The sequence below is a fragment of the Lissotriton vulgaris genome, chromosome 3_1 (assembly GCF_964263255.1).
Source record: "Lissotriton vulgaris chromosome 3_1, aLisVul1.2, whole genome shotgun sequence".
Classification (NCBI taxonomy): domain Eukaryota; kingdom Metazoa; phylum Chordata; class Amphibia; order Caudata; family Salamandridae; genus Lissotriton; species Lissotriton vulgaris.
The window spans coordinates 1,122,042,776-1,122,062,341 of record NC_141689.1 but is presented as its reverse complement, the minus strand read 5'-3'; the positions used below and the strand labels follow the sequence as shown (position 1 = coordinate 1,122,062,341).

General features: G+C 45.4%; 1 protein-coding gene across 1 annotated transcript in view; it reads right to left on the bottom strand.

Moving 5' to 3' along the window:
* The window catches only part of DNAJB14 (DnaJ heat shock protein family (Hsp40) member B14), a 350,933-nt gene that overhangs the window by 56,772 nt on the left and 274,595 nt on the right, over positions 1 to 19,566 (bottom strand). The window contains exons 5-6 of the mRNA XM_086961595.1: positions 14,194 to 14,291; positions 192 to 301 (exon numbers count right to left, since the gene is read on the bottom strand). Of these exons, the coding sequence (XP_086817721.1) occupies positions 192 to 301; positions 14,194 to 14,291 (208 nt within the window). The remainder of the gene's footprint in view (positions 1 to 191; positions 302 to 14,193; positions 14,292 to 19,566) is intronic.

Here is a 19,566-nt window from a genome sequence, read left to right as displayed (position 1 = left end):
CACATTACATCCAGCACTAGCGAGTAAAGACTTATGAACAGTGTTTACCCATTAAACTACACAATCTTCAATTATTGCAACAGAGGAAAACCTTAGAAACATCAGCAAGCACTTTTACCTTACAGAATCGAGTCTCCTCAATCTCTGCCCATCCCACCTCCCCTCAGTGTTACGCACTCTACTTTACTTACTGCTTAGGATATAAGCTGTATGGTGGGTTGGAGACCATTAACTGGCTCAACAAGGAGACGAGAATCAGTACAACTATCGGCATAAGTTGGATGAACATCGAGAAGCCTCCCTGTGCATGAGAAAAGAGCATGGACAATTATTAACACTGCACTTCTTGAGAAACCACATGCCAAACCAAATGACAACATAATCCTTCCATTTTCATTGAGCAAAGGAACTCTCGATTTACTGAGCAAAAGCAGCAGTGATCTTTGAAGGAAAGAAGATGGTGGCATTGGCTAAAAAATGTCCCCTTGTTAGCTAATAATTAACTGAAATTGGTATGGTTTATTTATGGGCCATTCTGACAGGACGAAGGTGAGGATTATGCGGTATTTCCTTTACTTCTGGAGTAACAGCAAATAAAATAATACACTTTCAAAAGCTGCACTATCCAGAAGACTGGACTAGGAAACTACATAAATTTTGTGACCCAGAGCACCAGTCTTTAATCAGCACCCTCCATTAGCCCTTGCAGGAGAATATACTCTGCCCTTTTGATGGTAGAGCATTCGAGACCTCTTGTATACACTTTAGTATATACTTATTATATACTTATATGTGTATGTACTTTGTGAGCTCTGGAGATCAGCCCTAGGACTTGTCTGCTTCTGCTTAGGGACTTTTTTCTGTTCAACTGCCTCCATTTAACTGTCTTGATAGAAAACGACCAGCAGAGGTCAGTAAAATACCAGAATTGCTTTCGGCTGAGGGACATTCTTTTTTTTTTATTTCTCTGGCAACTGTCTCTATTTAACTTTCATGATAGAAAAGTACCTGCCAAGGTCAGTAAAATACCAGACTCACTTTAGCATTCTCTAGATTCCAGTCAATAGAAATTGCCTTTCAGGAGCACCCATAGACCATAATATTTTTTTTTAAATCTTGTATTTTCAGTGATATGACCACCTAATGCCCTGATTTTCTATTAAAAACAGAGCTTTGGACTATACCATTTCCTGCTGAAAGGCAATATTTCTCTACATGTGTTCCCATACCAGGTGTATCACGCAGTTTGGTGCTTAGTTTCCCTCCATGTTAAAGAACAGAGGATCTTTCAGCACCCAGGCGAATGTGCTGCATAGCTAAATACACATAAGGTCCCAAAGGCGAGACCGATTGCATTGAAAATGCTCGTTTCTTAATGCCGGATTTTGCAGATAATTAGTCCGGGCGGGGCGGAGCGCGGAGGCCAGTGAAGAGGAGGGGGTCAGGGTGTTTGGAAGTGGAACAGAACCTGAGGCCGCCAAATCCCTGCTAGGGGCTGCCACGCAAATATGTATCCATCCTTAGAGGATTATTATATTATGGATATATATTGGCGTGGTGGCCCCTGGGGTTTGGTGGCCCTGTGCAGGTGCACAGCTTGCACATGCCTAAAGCCGCCCCTGCAGCATCACTGCAACTCACATGCTGAGGGCCTCTCCTCTTTTATTCAAGGTCTCATACTCCGTCTCTGCTGATGCAGTTTTATTTAGTGGGTTAAGATGGTCAAGGAAGCTTCCTAGTATTTGGAAGAACTCAAGTTCCCTACTTGAGATAGGGTTGCCGGCAGCGCCAACTACTGGGGCATTCTATATCGTGTACACAACGCTACCTACTGGGGTATTCTATATTGTGCCGACAGCAATTCGCATGGTAAATCTTGAAAACGTTGTTTAACTTGGCATACCTAACGCAATATGCATGCTATAACAGCAAAGACGTATTTTCATTTTACAAAGCTGTGACAAGCTCTTAGAAATGGGGTCTCCATTGGTAGTGGTAGGCACACTGTCCGAGTAGGGCCCACCGTTCTAGTCAGGGAAAGTCAGATACACACCCTAAATTAACCTGTGCTCACCCTTTAGTAGTTTGGCAGTAACAGACAAAACACCACAAATAAGGAATGTTTATCTGATTAAAACAAAAATCAAAATGACAAAAATCAAATAAGTAGAACTTGAGATACGGATGTTTAAACATTAAATGTAAAAATAGTGCTTAGAAGTCGCTAGCGGTCAAAAGGTTAGTTGGGGTCATGAGGAACTGGTAAAAATCTAAAGTTCTGGCCGACCGCGATAGCGGGCAGTCAGGCTACAGGACCCAAATAGGTCCTGCTGAAGGAATACCTTGGATGGAGTTTTTGTCAACGTCGTTGTTGAGCTGCGCAGAGGGGGTCCCGGGGCGTTGTCAAGCTCCATTGAACTGTTTTGTCTCATGTACAGTGTGTGTATGTGTGAATAAAAAGGGGTGAGATGTGTGGTATAGTCTTATATGTTTATTAGCTGTGTCTGATGACCTTGTTGGGTTCCATGATGACATGTAAAGGTTCCAGGTTGGAAATTCGGGGAGAGACTGAAGGGGTTGGGACCCGGAGGTATGTTCTGGGATCAGTGCTTGTACTATGACTTATGCGACTTATTAACTATAAAACTTTCATTGGGACAACCTTTTGGATATCTGCATTTTCATCAGTTTAAGTACATATTTCTTTGTAGAACAGAAAAACATGTGAAATAATTTCCAAATGCTGGTCTTGCTTATCTTTTTTTTGTAGATAACAAGATGCAACTTATGAAAGCTAAAACTCTGCCACCAGGTTGACAGTAATGAAAGGTTTCCATAGTTTATGATGAATTTTCCTCCTCCATGTTAAGAGCAAGAAGAAAGGATGTGCAAAACAAATTTATGCTGTGAATTTTTTAAAGTCTATATTGTGCTTTTGGTTTGAAATTACATTACTTATGAATATTTGCGTATTAACAACCATATATCTGGCCGGATATTAAAATACCACAATATTTTTCTTAAGAACATTGTCCAAATCATAATAAAAGGGCTTGAGCTTTTTGCAGTTCTTTTTTGCTTGTTTACTTCATTTTCACAGACCTCTGCTGGTCTGCCAAACACTTTTTAATTTGGAGATATTTTTGTTACAAGCATTTCTTTTTTTTTTAGGGTGGGGGGGGCGGTTTTCAACAAGACCTTTATTGACTGGTTGCATAATTGACACAGCAGGGTGCCTACATCCCAACGGGCAAACTGCATCGCAATCGGGTCCACAACATAAAGTGTACGGGATGAAGCACAGCAAGCCGCCTACAACCCATCGGGCCGGCCGCGTAAGGAGGGCATGCAGGTCATTCAGTCAACTATAAAGGTCTCCAACAAACAAACATCTCACATCATCACTGCTCCCCAAACCGCAAAGCGTCCAGCGCCAGACAACCCATCTCCTCCAGCACTTCATGATTCTACTTCTTCTGAGTGTCCCGCCTCAGCTCGTCCACCCTCCTCCTCCGAAAACGGGTCTGGGTGTGTGTCATCAGTATCAGTGTGTTTCAGGAGGTAAGTTTGCAAAGGGCCCCAAATGTCCCTTGGGCGAGATGTAGGTGGCATGAGTTCTGCATAAATATGTAACTGAGTAACTGATCCTGAAAGTGTGTGAGATCGTTTAACCACTCTTTAAATTTGGGAGCCCTTCCTCTCCCCCAACGGCATGCAATCCTTCTTTTTGCTAACAAAAGGGCCATTGATGCGTACTTTCGGATCTTAACAGGCAATTGTTCAGTGTACCCCAAGAGCACCACAAGGGGGGTATCAGGCACGTGTGTCCCTGTCATCTCATCCAATGCACTAAGGACCTCCCACCAGTATGCCTGGATCAGTGGGCAGTCCCAGGCCAGGTGTCCAAACCCCGCTCCATCCGCATCGGTCACACCGATCATTATCGCGCAACTGAAGGCGGTGCAGTGGACAGTTGTATAATAAATTTGATGTAAGTATTTAAAATGTATGAGTCGCAATCTGCTATTGGCTGAGATTTCCCAGGTCTGCCGACAGCAGAACTACCATTGCTGTTCTGTGAGGGTGTGTCCCATATCCCCCTCCCATCTGACCCGCCCGGGGCAGGATTCCTCTCCCATTCCTTCTGTGTGGTGGAGTATAGCTGTGAGACTACATGTTCTGGGGTTTCCTGCTGTAACAGTATGTGCAGGGGGACCATGATGGGGGGTTCGACTGGGAAGCAAGGCGTAAGGGCCCGAACGTCCTGCCTGAGTCTCACATAGTAAAAGGGTTCCAGCGGGGTGGGGGAGACAGCGCCAAAGAATTCCCCACTGGTGCAGAAAGTCCCCTGTGTATACAGTTGACCCCAAGTGAGCAGAGAGAACTTCCGTAACATCTTACTGCACCCTCCCTCCCGTGTAACAGGAATATCATGTTGTCCCCGTAGAGGCGCCAAAGGAGAATATAATAGGGGACACTGAAGCCGCTGCGCCAGGTCCTGCCAAGCGCGAGTAGTGCATTGGACAGTGGTGGAAGCCAGGTGTCTAGGCACCGTGGGGGTGCTCAAATATGCCGAATAAGGAGTGGGTGCCATGTGCCCATCCTCCACAGCCAGAGGAGGCATGTACGGGAGGGGATGTATCCAGTAGGCCGCAAAGTGAGCCTGGGCACAGTTAAAATACAGTTCAATGTCCAGGATTTCCAGACCTCCGGCGTCAAAGGGTCGCGTGAGAATCTCCCAAGCCAGTCTGGGCTGTTTCCTGCCCCATGTCAATCTGATCAACTGTGATTTGATATTGTTGAAGAAATGGCGACTCGGGGTATAGGGAATGTTCGTAAACAGGTAAAGGAGCTTAGGTAATAACACCATTTTAATTAACGACACTCTGGCGGCCATGGATAAAGGCATCGCGATCCATCTGGTTATTTTATCCGTCAATTGATCCAGTACCCGTACATAATTATCTCTCATCAATTCCTCCCGGCAGCGGGAGATGCGGATACCCAAATATGTAACCGAATCGACACACCAAGCCAGTGGGTAGTCAGGCTCAAAACGCGGGGAGGAGTCCATTAGGGAGAAGATCTGGGTTTTTCCCGAGTTCACCTTTATTCCCCGACGGTCTACCGAATAATATTAGTACACGAAGGATTGGGTTAAGGCTGACATCGGGGTCCCTCAAATATAGCGTCAGGTCATCCACATATAGTAATATTAGGATTTGCCTCTCCGGGTAGACCAAGGTGTGCTCCCGGTGGTGTTGTCTGAGTTTGGCCGCCAACAGTTCAATGGCAATAGCAAATAGCAGGGGAGACACAGGGCACCCCTGTCAGATGCCTCTGGTGATTGCGAAAGGGGCCGACTGTACCCCGTTAATAATGATCCGTGCCTGCACCCCTGAGTACAATAGATTAATCCAGGCCAGAATGGGGGAGGGAACCCCATGCGTTGTAGGACGTAGGCCAGATAGTCCCATTCCAGGGAGCCAAACACCTTCGTGGCCTCCAGGAATATTGCTGCGGCGTTTGTCTCCGAGTCCACATCTTGTAGGAGCGCGAATAATGTGCGCAGGTTATGGGATGTGCTTAGTGGGCACAAAGTCCGACTGGTCTGGGAGGACCAATGCAGTCATCAGAGGGCCAATACGGTTTGCGACTAATTTAGCTAGGATCTTCGCATCCACATTTATTAAGGAGAGGGGCCTGTACAAATCACAATATTTGGCGTCTTTACCTGGCTTGGGTATGGAGATCATGTGCGCTTCCCGCATAGAGGGGGGGGAAGGATTCCGGACTCCCTGGCCTCTTCGAACACGTGTCTCAAGATCGGAATGAGTAGGTGATGAAAGGTTTTATAGAATTCCGCCCGGGAGGCCGTCCGGCCCCGGCGCCTTTCCAGATGATAGTTGCATAATAGCAGGAACTATCTCATCTTCCTCATGATGTTGTAAAAGAAATTGCCTTTGGCTGTCCCTCAGCCATGCTATTGCTGTGTCCTCAAAGAAGGCATCAAACTCAGCAGAGTGATCTCTTTGAGTCTTATATAGACGTTTATAGAAATTTCGGAAGGCTGCCACTATATCCGCCGTATTATGGGTCCGGCCATCCTCATCTTCCACCTCTAAGACCGTATTCGCGAACCGTGGAGGTCGGATTAGGGATGCCAACGCTCTACCCGGCCTGTCTCCCTCTCCGTATTGTCTCGCCCTATAATATTTTCCCCTGAACTTACCCTCGCTCTCAGCAGTGTCTTGATACTCATCCAGTGTACTCCTAAATTGTGCCTGCAGCTCGGGCGTTGGTGTAGTCTGTAAGCGAGTGTCGATATGCTTAAGGTCGCCTTTCAGTCTACTCAATATGGTCCTTATATCTTTCAGGATGCCACTGCTCTTGGCAATGCATAGACCACGGATGGTGACTTTGAATGCCTCCCATATCGTAGCATAATGCACCACCCAGTTTTCATTTTGTGGGAAGAAGTTGGCAATCTCCTGTTCAAGCTCTTGTTTAAAGATCGGATCAAGCAGAGAGAGTGGATTAAGTCGCCAGGATAAGTATGGAGAGCTTTCATGAGGGGGGGTAAGAACGATGAGCACCGGAAGTAATCAGAGTACGTACGAGGGAGATGAAGGGCGCATGATAGCCACTGTCTTAGCCCTTTAGTGATCGGCCACATGTCTATTCTCGACCAGGAGGCCCGGGCTGTGGAGAAGCAGGTCCCTTCCCTCTGCAGCGAGTGTTTATGTCGCCATGCATCAACTATCTCATGATCCTCAAGAATCAGTTTTAAAGTGGATTGGGATGTGGACCAGTGGTGTGGTTATGGGTGTGAGCGGTCGGGAGCAGGCTCAATGGTGACGTTTAGGTCCACTCCCCATAGTTGGTGTGTGGAGCCTATTTCCAGGATTTTACCCCAGATTACCCTAAAAATCTCTGGGTCATAAAGTTGGGTCCATAGCAGGAGACGAGTGTGAAGGGCTGTGTAGCCGGTCTACCCCAGGTAATGGACTATCAGCCCTGTTTATCTGCCAGAGACCCTATAGGAGTGTATGGGAGATTTTTCCTTACAAGAATACACTTCCCTCGAGCATAAGATGAATATGAAGAGAAGCAGGTATAGCCGGCCCATCGAGATGCAAATGTGGGGGTAGCAGTAGGACTAAAGTGTATTTCCTGCAGCATCGCACAGTGTATATTGTGGCGGTCTAGATAAGCTAGGATGTGCCGGCGCTTCCGCGGGTTCCCCAGTCCCCTTACATTCCATGTGAGGAATCGGTAAGTTGGATGAATCGGGGGATCAGTCACGGCGGCAGGCATTGCATTCCGTATGCATCAATCAACGGGTTCGGTGGGGTGATAGTCGCAGTGTGGTGGCACAACCAGGATCTACTAACCAGTGTCGCGTGGCAAGACATTAAAATACAAAATTCCCTAACACTGAACTTCCCCCTCCCCCATCAGCAGCCCAATCCTGCTGTGGCCACCTCCACCCCCCGATCTCTCCCAGTCTCAAGAGACCCCACCTTCTTTCCAAACAACAAGACTGAGGAAAAACATCAGACATCCCCAACTTGTCATTCCCAGTCGAAATATGCGAACAACAGTGAGGGTTCACCTAATGGGTGGGTACTAGAGGGCATCCACTACCTCCTCGCAGTAGCGAGGGCATTCGGGCAGCAGTTTGGGGTCATCTTGCGCCAATTCACATCGTAAAACTATGGCTTACTGGGTGACCAACACAAGTATACAGACATGTTTCAGGATCAAGTCATTACCAGCTTGCAGGTCACAATATGAGGACTAAGATCTTACCAGTACCACCCCCTCCAGGGAGTTGCATCCCTCCGACAGCGCCGATCAAGGGGGAAGGCACCCAGTAGGCATCCATACACATCACACGGTCAGTGTCTGTATCGCAGTTCCTCCTCCTGGCACCTCCCGGTCAGCACGCTGCTAACACATCCAGCAAAGGAAAGGTTGGAGCGGCAAGCTCCCGTCCATCGACCAGTGAGCAGCACAGGGCTGGTTCAGTGTGTCTTCACTATATGTCTGATGCCCCGCCGTTTTCTTCCTGGGGGTGGGGAGGGAGGCTCGTGCCTCCGGCTGCTTCGAGAAGGTCTTACGACATTCCTGTGCTTGCTGTGGGGTACTGAAAAACTTGTTTCCCAAATGCGTAATTTTGAGGCGGGCTGGGAAAAGCATAGTGTAGGGCAGATTGAGCTCCTGCAGTTTCTTTTTTACTGGGATAAACTTTCTCCTCTGCTCCTGCACTGCTATAGTGAAATCGGGGTAAAGGGAGATCTCCATAGCCTCAAAGCGGAGCTATCGATGCTCCCTGGAAAGGCGGAGGGCAGTATTGCGGTCCCGGTAATTTAGCATCCTGGCTATTATCGGCCTAGGAGTGGCACCTGGGACCGGTCGCGCCGAAAGGGAATGGTGCGCCCGCTCCACCACCAGGACAGGAGAGAAGGCCTCCCTCCCAAACAACGTTATAAGGAGCCGTTCGACAGTCCTCCATTCGTCCAGTAGCAGTCGATTGACACGCCGAGGATTCGGAGGTTGTTGCGGCGAGAACATTACTTCAAATCCTCGTTATTGGCTGCTATTACTTTTAGGAACCTCTCCATGTCAGATGTCCGAGACGTGGTAGCAGTGGCGGTATCTTCTAGGTCCGAAATGCGACGTTCCGTCTCCGTCAGCCGATCTTCATGTTTATCTACCCGATGTATAACTTCATCCAACCTCACGTTCATGGAGTCCATCTTAGATTCAATAGAGGTTAAGCTAGACTGCATGACAAGCAGGAGTTCCTTCAAATCTGCAGTGGAGGGGGACTGGGGGTCCGTATGCTCTTCTTCCTGGTCAGTTTGAGACCGGGTGGACTTTCGTGCCTCAAAATTCAGCTTCGGCTGGCGTCCGTCCGGTTTCCCCATCTCCAATGGCTGGGGTTCCAAATATTATGACGAAGAGGGAGGGGGGGTCCGACCTCCACTGTCAGGCCACTCACTGTTGTTCCCTCCTAGACCCAATACAGGTAATAATCCCGGACGTGGATCATGGTTGCTGAATATGCCACCAGCCCTGCTATGCCAGAATGGTACAGCGTCTCCGCAGTATTTCGTCCGGCAGGGTCTCCCCCCCCCCCCCCCCCCCAACGAGGCTCGTGTCCAGCCATCTCATGTGCAGTTACTCTAGCAGTCGTGGTATGATAGCAGACTTCCACACACCCCTACAGAGGAGTCCCCGTCCGGGCTCGCAAGGTTATCAACATTGCTACTCAATAGGATGTCCGCCCTCCCCTGTAGTAGAGAGACGGCACCTCAGTGATGGCAGCCTTCTTTCCGGGCCCCCAACCTGTCCGATCTCCTTCTTCCGCCTTCAGTGCGGTCCCACGATCGGCCGTTATCATCAGCCAGACGGGCTGGGGAGGGGCGAAGGCCCCCAGGCAGTTTCCCTCAGCGGACGCAATTATCTCCCAATTCTCGCGCTCCGCCTCAGGCCGGGTCCTCCCCAGGGCGCAGCAGCGTTAGGCAGGCTCTCAATCTGCATCAACCGGCCCACCCGCAGCGCTATCAGGGGGCACCTAGTCAGCTCAATTGATTGTCCCGGGGGCTGGTAGTATTGGGCAGTCCGCCGGCGGTAGGATTCAGGCTCTCTTCACTCGGAGCCGCAGCTCGCTTCTGTTGCTCCCCACCAGCTCGCTTACAATGCACTCAGTGTTCCCCCCAGTCATCCGCTCCTTATGTTCGGGCGGATTCAGATTCCTCCGGGCAGCTCGCAGAGCTCTCTCCTTCCCGTTGTCCGCTCTCGGCCGTGGCTCCCTTCTCCACAGGATCACTCGCTCGATGCTCTGCGTTCAGCCCGCAGCAGCGCAGGTCCCGGGTAATCTTTGGCAGTCGAGTGGATTAAGTGCCGGGCAATGCTCTCCTCAGCGCCTCCACCTCCTCAGGACCGGGCAATAGCTGCTCCCTGCAACGCTCAGCCTAGGCAGCTGCAATTTTACAGCCCGCAGGGTGAGAAGCAGACGATGGATCTGAAGAGATCGGCCGTAGTTTAGTCGCTGCAGTGGTCTTCCCACCGCGTCGCTCCTACCAGCAAGCCATATCAGTAGCTTTAATTTTTGTAATGCATGAGGTGGCACTAATTTTAGGTGGATGATGGCCCGAACAGCAGGAGCCTCACTGGAGTGCAGCCATTTTGCTTGGCGCCCTCTAGCGCCCCTCTTTTGCTACAAGCATTTCATTTGTGCATTTATTTGCACGTTGACTCTTCTGGTTTGAAGCGCTTACTTGACATTTTGCACTGTTTTTTTTTTTACTTAAAAACAAACTTATTTGACAAGTGCAGAGCTCCTTCTATGAGCACGCTGAAATTTTCTCATGCAGGGCACCTGTTACTTGTTAACTGGATCATGCTTTGTTCCTTTTGACAATTTATGTAGCAAAAGCATCAAACTGATTTTATTGCAATATATTAATTTTTACTGCCTGCTGTGCAGCTGTAACTTTAACTATATTCCCTGAATACATTTAATGATAAATAGACAAGAGAAGCTTTTTGATAAACAATTTTAGCATGTTTTTGAAAGCACGTTGTTTTCCACCGGTCCCGTTGATCGACCTTCATTATTATGATAAAATATCAAAACACCAAACACGTAAATGTAAAATGTTTTCGCAGGGTTTTCTTTCTTTGTAATAGAAGCACTTAACATTTTTACTTTTTTTTTTTTTTAAGTCTACAGAGGTTCAAATTGCACTTAGAAAGTGTTTTGGAACAGGGGACGCCATCTCGTAAGATGCACTGTCCCATGATTTGTACTGTATGAAAAGTTCAGGTTTGTAGTCCCAGCACCACAGAATCACCCACAGCCAAGCAGAAAAGTCGAAAACAAAGCAGTTGACGCAGCTTTAAAATCTCAGCAAGTTTGAGCAAAATCAATGAGCGAGGTCAGACAGGCAGGAACTTTAATTATTATACAAAAATAATGTAGTGCATACATAAAAAAGTTCCTCTAAGCATCAAAATGAGCATGTGATTTTAAAACAAAATGCCTAGAGAACATAAGACATCTGAATGCATAAGCTTGAAAACTGAAGCAGGGTAAATGCATCAATTGCATGAGGACACAATTAGGTTCCCAACTTACACTAAGACTTAAGTGTGTGATTTTAACAACCCATTTACCCACTTTGCAAAGATAAAATTTATTTTCAACCTTTCGATTGGTGATATGAAAGGCAATGGACTTAGCCTAGGTTTCTGACTGGGCTAACATTGGCAGCCATTTTCTGAACACTCACGAGAAAAAAACAATTTGAATCAGGCTTAAAGTTACTGTTCGTTAGTTGGAGTTCACCTATATGAACACGCAACTGCTTTCGAGGCATTGCATAGGCTAGATTTTGTGTTCTGATCATCTTCGTCGCTTACAGACAGATACTGACGAAGACTGCTGTTTGAAAGTTGCATGGCACCTATTTAATTTCTGATTGAGCTTGGTGGATCATAGACCTAGACTGACAGCACATCAGCTACCCCTGGGAGTGGATGCTGGGAAACCGATCCTACATCCGCTAAACAGGGTTTGTCGCCAGGAGTATCAATTGGGCATTCTGAGGTGTTTGGGCCACTAAAACACCTACAATGCGTCTATAAATAGACGCATTGTAGGTGTTATGCCTTGTTACGTATATGTTGTACTAACTGAGTTAAATAACCAGAACGCGCACTGTCATTTCAATAACGAACCGTGAGCATCTGGCACGTTATAGGGGCATGTAATTCTGTATTAATTCCCCATGATAACAACAATAGTTGTGGGTTCATATTACATTGTGAGCCTTACAAATATTACCCGCATTGTTTGACAAGCGCGGCTGTGCTAGTTTCTCAACACAATACATTATGAATTGGTCTCTTCCCCATTTTTGAAGACATTAAGTCTATTAACAAAGTTTTTCACCGACACGCAGCTCTGCCGCGAGTTTTCTCTCTCTCTTCATTAAACTAGCGATGACGCACCAGAATCGACATCCAGCGTCTGCACCTGTCCACACGCCACAAGCTTTCTCAGAGCGTGTATAAATAAAAACGGTCACATTCGACTGCTCGTTTCTCGTGAGCTTACATGGATGGCCACCTTCAGCGAATAGCAGTAAGTAGTGTGGGCCCCCCCTGTTAGTTTTTTTGTAATTATCTACTGTTTTTCAAGTAGGTTAGCGTACGCTAACATAGCAATCACTCACGCGGTTCCCTTTATCTCCAGCTAAAAGATTTGAGCACCGCTGAGTTACCCTGACCTTTGATTCACGCAGACTGGTGAGTGCCCGGGCCTTTGCCATTTCGTCTGTGCGGTAAATCTGAATGCCTCACCCCTATGCTTTTTAGTCCTTCTAAAATCTGGGCAATCTTTTTTAACAGGTCAATGTACCTACATCACAACCTATTTCAGGTAAATGTGCCATCACGCTTCCCTAATTTGTTTAGATCATTTCTTATCGTGTTCGGCTCACTTAATGTTAGTCCTCCCTTATCTTCAGATATTGGTCACTGAATCTTGCAGCTAAAAAGTTAAAATGGCGTATGCTTAGTAGGGACACGCTGCACGTCCCAGATTAGGAGTACGTTTTTATTACGGACACAAATTAAATAGACTTATTTGAGCGACTGTTGCGCTCTAATAACACCCTATATGTACCCTTTAGGAGGTTGGTCGCACTCTACACACAGGAGCAACCTGGCCCCCTATCTTCACTGAGGTCTCACTGAAGACTTCTGGTAAATAAATAGAGAAACCTTTTGGTTCTTTTGTTAAATAAAACGAAGAGTTCCCCCATACCAATTTTTCTTTTATTTTCTCACATTAGGTGCCCATACCCCACCCATGTCCTGATGAAGACCCCGCTGTAAGGTGCCAAGCGACCTACGTTGAAATCTTGGGGTCGAAACGTCGACATTTCCTTTGTTTTACTTGATGCTAGCCCTTGAAACAACAAAGACTATTTATTGTGTTTCAAACATTTGAGTTTAGCTATGTACGACTTGTATGTAATTTATGATCATTGATTTGATTTTGAAAGTCTGATCGGGTTCCGAAAATTGATTTACGATTTCACCCTTATCTTCAAGCTTATCCTATGATCGCGTATCCTCACTCCAATTCACCTACCCATCCCCTTTACTTCTCTGTCCTTTTGGGCACTGTGTGTATTTACAGTATTATCTCGTCTCTATACAGCAAGTGATTTTTATGTAGCAATGTGATTAAATAACATTTGCTTTTGATAAAAGTCCCTGTGGCTGTAATATTATTATGTTTTTTGATTGTAATTTGTCTTGAAGCCTAGTCAGTCCTTAAATACTGGGGCCACTATTTATTGTACTAGTATTTAGATCACAGCCAGAAAGCCTTACTACATCAGATGTTTGACACTAATAACACAAATCCTTGCCCAAGTCACAGAAGGCAAACAAGGCAAGATGTGATTATAGGTTCTCAAAGTCCTATGTTTGAGGAGTTACCTTTTTGGTAGCGACCCAAATGTGCCCTAATGTCACACACAGGACCCGGACATTACAAAAAAAGTAGCATGCGGGCCCTCTTGTTAATTAGTGGGTACTTTTGCAGGGAAGTGAGGAAAGAAGATCCATAAATAAATAAAACTCTCAAAAGCCTACTCGGATTACATCTCGTTGAATAGTGGGATAACAGTGAGATCATTAAAAACAAGTGGGATGCACCAAAGACATTATTACTCCTGCATCCAAAAGATCAACATGTTTCAGCCCTCCACTTGCCCTACAAGGGGTCCTGGGCTTTAATCAGGACTGGGATCCTTAAGTTATATCCATGACTACAACCATACATCACCAGCATACATACATTCATTACCAGGACTGTTTGTGCCAGAGGGAAATATGCAGATCTTGCAAGGTTCATGAGGTCCTGTGACGCAAATACATAAAAATATTTTTTTCTAAAGAAACAATTTTCTATTTTTAGGTATTTATATGTCACTGGTCCTCATGAATCTTTTTATCATGTTTGAGTTTCTCTCTCAAAAAAATATTCACAGCCAGCCGTCCTGTAGATTGGAGATAATGAAACCAAGCAATACCGCTTCGGTAACCGAGGCTGAATAGTCTCATGAGTAAAGAGAAAATAAGCTTTGACAGAATTTCCTCACTTACATCTCCCCTTTCCTCTTCTCTCTCGTGTCCGCTGTGATGATGGTGCTGATGGTTGTGACTGTGTCGGTTGCGCCCATTTGAAAAGGAATGTACAGTACCTGCGAGATCAAATAAATCCTATTAAAAACAATTTCACATGTGATCCACAGAATATGAATACCTGCATACAAATCAAAAGCCTCTGTGAAGATCCAAATACTAATGACACGAGTATCTAAAACATGCGGAACATTAGACTCAATAATGGCAAGTGACACAGGTTAGTTTTGGTTAGTTGGATCAACCCAAGAAAGGTAATTGATTTATATTATTGGCAAATATTCATGCAGAGGTTCTGTTTTTCGTTTACTGTCAGACTCGATTTGTAGAAAACTTACACAACAAAACACTGCTTCATACCAAATTCATGCTTACCACAAACGCATTTCTTATTAATTTGCATCAATAATTCAATACCTCCGATTAATTCAATACTGCAGCTTGTGTTCTAAAATAAAGATGGGACAAGGATTTTGTACCTTGTCCTATTAACTTTAGCTTTTGAAAAGCCAGCCAGGATTACGACAATAGTTGGGCCTTCTCGCTTTAGAACCATAGAAGGTGCACAAGGGGCCGAGCTCCTGCCTTACTTCCCTGATTACCAGATCAGCGACATACCAAAATAAATTACAGCATGAATTGAATATGACAGGCTTTACTTGAAGGCTCATGGTGTACCCCAAGCTTCAGTGCTCTCTCCGACACTGTTCAACATATACATACCATCCATCACCACAACACTCAAAAACGCGAAGATCCCCTTCCATCTATACGCTGATGACACCCAGATCTATCTAGAAACCACCTCCCCAGATGCCATTTCCAGACTAAATAACACTGTTCAACAATGGCTGTCCAAAAACCACCTCAAATTCAATTGCAGAATGGCTCAAGGATATGGAGCACTTCCACCATGGCTAACTCAGTAAAATCTCTGGGAATCACCCTTGAACCAAACCTGGAATGACCCACCACATCAAAAACTCGGCAAAGACTGCCTTCCTTAACCTGAAACTTCTCCACAAAATTAAACCATTCATCCCTACCAAAGACCAACAAGCTACACAAACACTGGTGCTATCCAGAGTAGACTATGGTAACGTAACCCTAACCGGCACTGGTAAATCCCTCCTAGCTCCCCTCAAAACAACCCTCAACGCGGCAGCCAGAATGGTCACCGGAATCAGAAAATATGGCCACTTCTCACCAGCCCTAAGAGAACTAAAATGTCTCCCTGTGGAACAGTGGGCCAACTTCAAAACTGCCTGCGTCACGCACAAAGCCCTACACACAAGAAAACCAGACTACCTGGCCTCCGAACTAAAGAGGGCTGGCCAAACAAGGAACCTCAGGAGCTCCAACTCCCTCCTTTTCATTCCCATGAAAGCACGCAAACGAAAAACCGCGCCACATCATTCGCCGGAAACGCGCCCAAAATCTGGAATTCCATCCCAGCAGATATCAGAACCACCCCGTCCTTCACTAAATTAAAAAAACTCCTTAAAGCCCTCCTCCTCAACCGCTACCATCCAAATGGATAGCTGCCACCTCCACACCAACCCTGATCCAGTTGATCTTTGACTCTGCATCGTACTGATCCACTAAAGTTCGCCACCTGACAAATAGGTCCAGAAGGCGAGGCTGCTGCTAAACTCTTGCACTACTTCAAGAATGCATTAAATGAAGCTACCTCAGGACCCATCTACTAACTCATGAATCCACAGCACTTGTTGAATCCAGAATCTCTATGTTTAAGACTCCTCTACTATTGTATTTCTTAATCTCACTGTTGTAAAGCGCTCAGATACCCTCCAATCAGGTCAGCATTATATAAAACTCCTAAAATAAATAAATAAATGGTGAGGCAGATTGCATCAAACAAGGTGGAAAAGACACAGCCCACTTAAAACAACCATAATCTTACCCAAAACAACTATACAAGAGTGTGACTATGATGAATCCAGAATAGATTAAAATCTGGTTCACAACATGACAAGGAGTTTGATGGATCCGATGATTTTGGAAGTGATGGACTTTTGTTTTTTTTAATGCCAAACTGGCAAAGGAGAACAGAAACTGGCGAGTACTCTTCCACAGGATAGACTAGCATTCTTTGAAAGCAAAGTGCATTATTTTCCGTTTCATTTAAAATGGGCAAATGAAACAAATTCCAAAAAAGACAGTATATTTTAATGTTTTTATTTACCATTTTCAATAAAACAAATTTCATATGAAATGTGCAACAGTTTAAAGACAAGAATTACCAAATTATAAAATAAATTAATGTTAAAATAAACAAAACCGAAGAATACAAATGTGGGAATAAACATATCCCTAAAATATTCCTAAATGTTTATAAGAACTCTATCCATGCATTGGCGGCACCAGCTTTCTAATATTCTGATAGTTCAATAAATAAGAAGTAAACTTTGGCTGCACGTCGTACTTTTGGACCAAGATGGAGTTTATTTCTGATGTACGAGTTGAACTGAGCTGAGAAAGAATTCATTGATCTCTTAACATGCTAACTAGCTTTAAGGTTCAATCCCAGCTACTTAATGCTGTATCTGATGGATCAAGTCTTGAGACTAATTTGCTTTGATTTGATCCTTAAGGAGCTACTGCTGATACCAGAAGGGGTCATATTACCTCTATAATAAACTCAATGAATAAATACTGGAAAGTGGTGGTTAGTTGGCCTTGGATCGGTCTCTTGTGAACAGTTCGACATTTAAGTTTTGTTTCACAGCTTATTGTTAAAGTGGTGTTAAAGTGTTTGGCCTCAATAATAACTGTCTCGCTTACCATTGCAAAATCAACCCCAACTTGTTACATTGTTTGATTTACACTGCTACTTGGAGAACACATTTTCTTCTTCTGGATTATAATACATATACATAGGTCTGGCCCACTCATTAGCCCATGATTTCCACCATGGGCTCTTCATCTACTTTCTCTTGTGAGTAGCGTTCGGGGTAGCCCAGGGTGGCTGGCCCCTTGCTTAGGTACACTCAAACACAATCTATAAAAATGTAGTATTCGTGTTCTTGCCACTAATAATGGAGCAACAGCTTACAAGAAAATAAGCTAGGTCCGCAAAGGAGCTAGACTCAGAACCTCTAAACACACCTACACACAACAATTTTGACCCGCACCCAGCAAAAAATGAGTCGAATGGAGTAAAAAAATTTAACTCTACAAAGCGAGAAAAGCCCTGTTAAGGGTCCGTGAAAAGCAGCCTTAAAGCCTCCGATCACCAAGTTAACTTTACGATCAGTCCCAACACTAAAGACTTGGGCTCAACTCTTAACACTATTGATCCTCTAGCTTAAATTTGGTTATTTGTTTTCAATTCTATAGTCATCAATTTAGCAGAGTCCACTGATGTATTCATCAGACTTGAAGCACAATGAAGAGTTAAAATCCGCAGAAGGCCTTGTTACACTGGTTGTTGCCTCATTGCCTAGCGAGAAGCCGAAGCAAAAAGAGTATCCTATCCTTTCACTTTTCGGAAATATTAAGGCATCTTTATTAACTATCATTACTATGCATTCAACAAAGCTTGATATTAATCTTATTACAAGAAATCTTTCAACATATTTTCCAATTATCCTTACAACATGCTGACCTACACATCCTAATGACCCAAGCGTTAAGGACAGCCTAAGGACTCAAACATCAAGGAATGCTAATGCTACTCAATTCTTTGAATTCTGGTTTATCAAATGATTATGAAGTTTATAGGGCAGTTGCCATAGTTGAGTCAGGTCAAATAAAGTATGTGGCTACTGAATATGAACCTCAACATCTTTATGGTTCCCCTCTATACCTAATGATATTGATTGTTTACACAGTAATCACATTCATTTTGTTCCTGGTAATTCCACTTAACACACGAACAGCGGGATGCCTCTAAGTAGCTACCGAAGGGGGTAATCCCACCCTTAAGGAGCAAAATCAAGTGCTTTCAGACACAAAGCTCTTGAATGGCATAAAACCCCATCACTTGGGCAGTCCTTGTTGTCCATAAACTAGGTTGCTATTTTTTCCAAAGGCAAGAAACCAAAAATTTCTTATGAGGGTGGGAGACCTCCGAATCAGAACGGTTAACAAATTTAGTGAATTAATTTTTTTCTAATCCAAATCAGTTCCCGGATGCAGAGTCCATGTACACCCTTGCTCAGGTAGTCTGTATGGGGTCATCTGAAGTTTGTGAGGTTAATACAGACTCTGCCACCCTTCCCAAGCTGAATGCTGCTCCAATTAGGAGTAGTAGGATCCATATACGATCATGGAAGGGACGTGGTTTGACAACACAAGATGTCAGCCGCCTTTAGGTGACTCTTCGAACCCACCTCCAAAATATTCGCTGATCCTGCAATTGGGGTGACATGATCACTGCTTCAACCCCATGAATGGACCCCTGAGCCTTTTCGGCATGATTTGTGGCCATGATCTTGCTGCTCCTTGGGCAAGCCTTACTGCCCGGCCAACCTGTGAGGTTTACGCAGCCTGTTTCTCTGGGCCTGGGCACCGGAAAGGAGCAGGGACGCTCCTGGCTTGCCCTGAACTGCGGGTATCACCACCACACCAGCCCTTAGTTACTGTTCTCCACAAACCTAACAGCCCCCTCTGGGAACTGGTTTTCCTGTCCGATCCTATACCCATCATGGGCCCACGAATAGTGTGTGGCCTGCCAGTCGGGCCTGGATACTGCTCTGTGGGTGTATGGGAGCCATACCACTCGGCACTACCAGGTCTTTGCTGCTAGGTCTGCAGGACTGCTCAGAAGCTTGAAAAACTTCCAGAGGCCTACACTTCTCTGGGCCCCCCATGGGGAGGAGATGAAGGGAGGAGCTTTTGTTGTGGGATCCACTTTCTGCAGAAGAGGGTGGAGGGCCACACTCGTCGATCCGTTGTCAGCCTGCCAAAGGGCTCAGAGGGCCCTGACCCTACCTTCTTACCCAAAACTGGCTGTTACAATGTGTGGTCCCCGAGGAGTCTTTCCTTTCTCTATGTGGTAGAACGGGCCAATAGGGTTCCAGCCTGTCGAACTCCACCAGGTGGCCAAACTAGGCAGATAGCTGGCAAGCTCCAAATTATTGTGACGAACAGCTGATCCTGTGAAAGGCACAATAATTAAGCCACCCCACCCATGCAGGGGTCCAGATCCTGATTTTCCCAGACTTCACAATTGCACCACAGCATAGCTGTGCCTCATTCATGGAGGTCAAACGGAAATTCCAGGACATTGGTGTTACATATCAGTGTTCCCAGTCGAGCTAAAAAATCTCCAACCAAACTATAGACTTTTTCACTACAAGAGGTGGTATG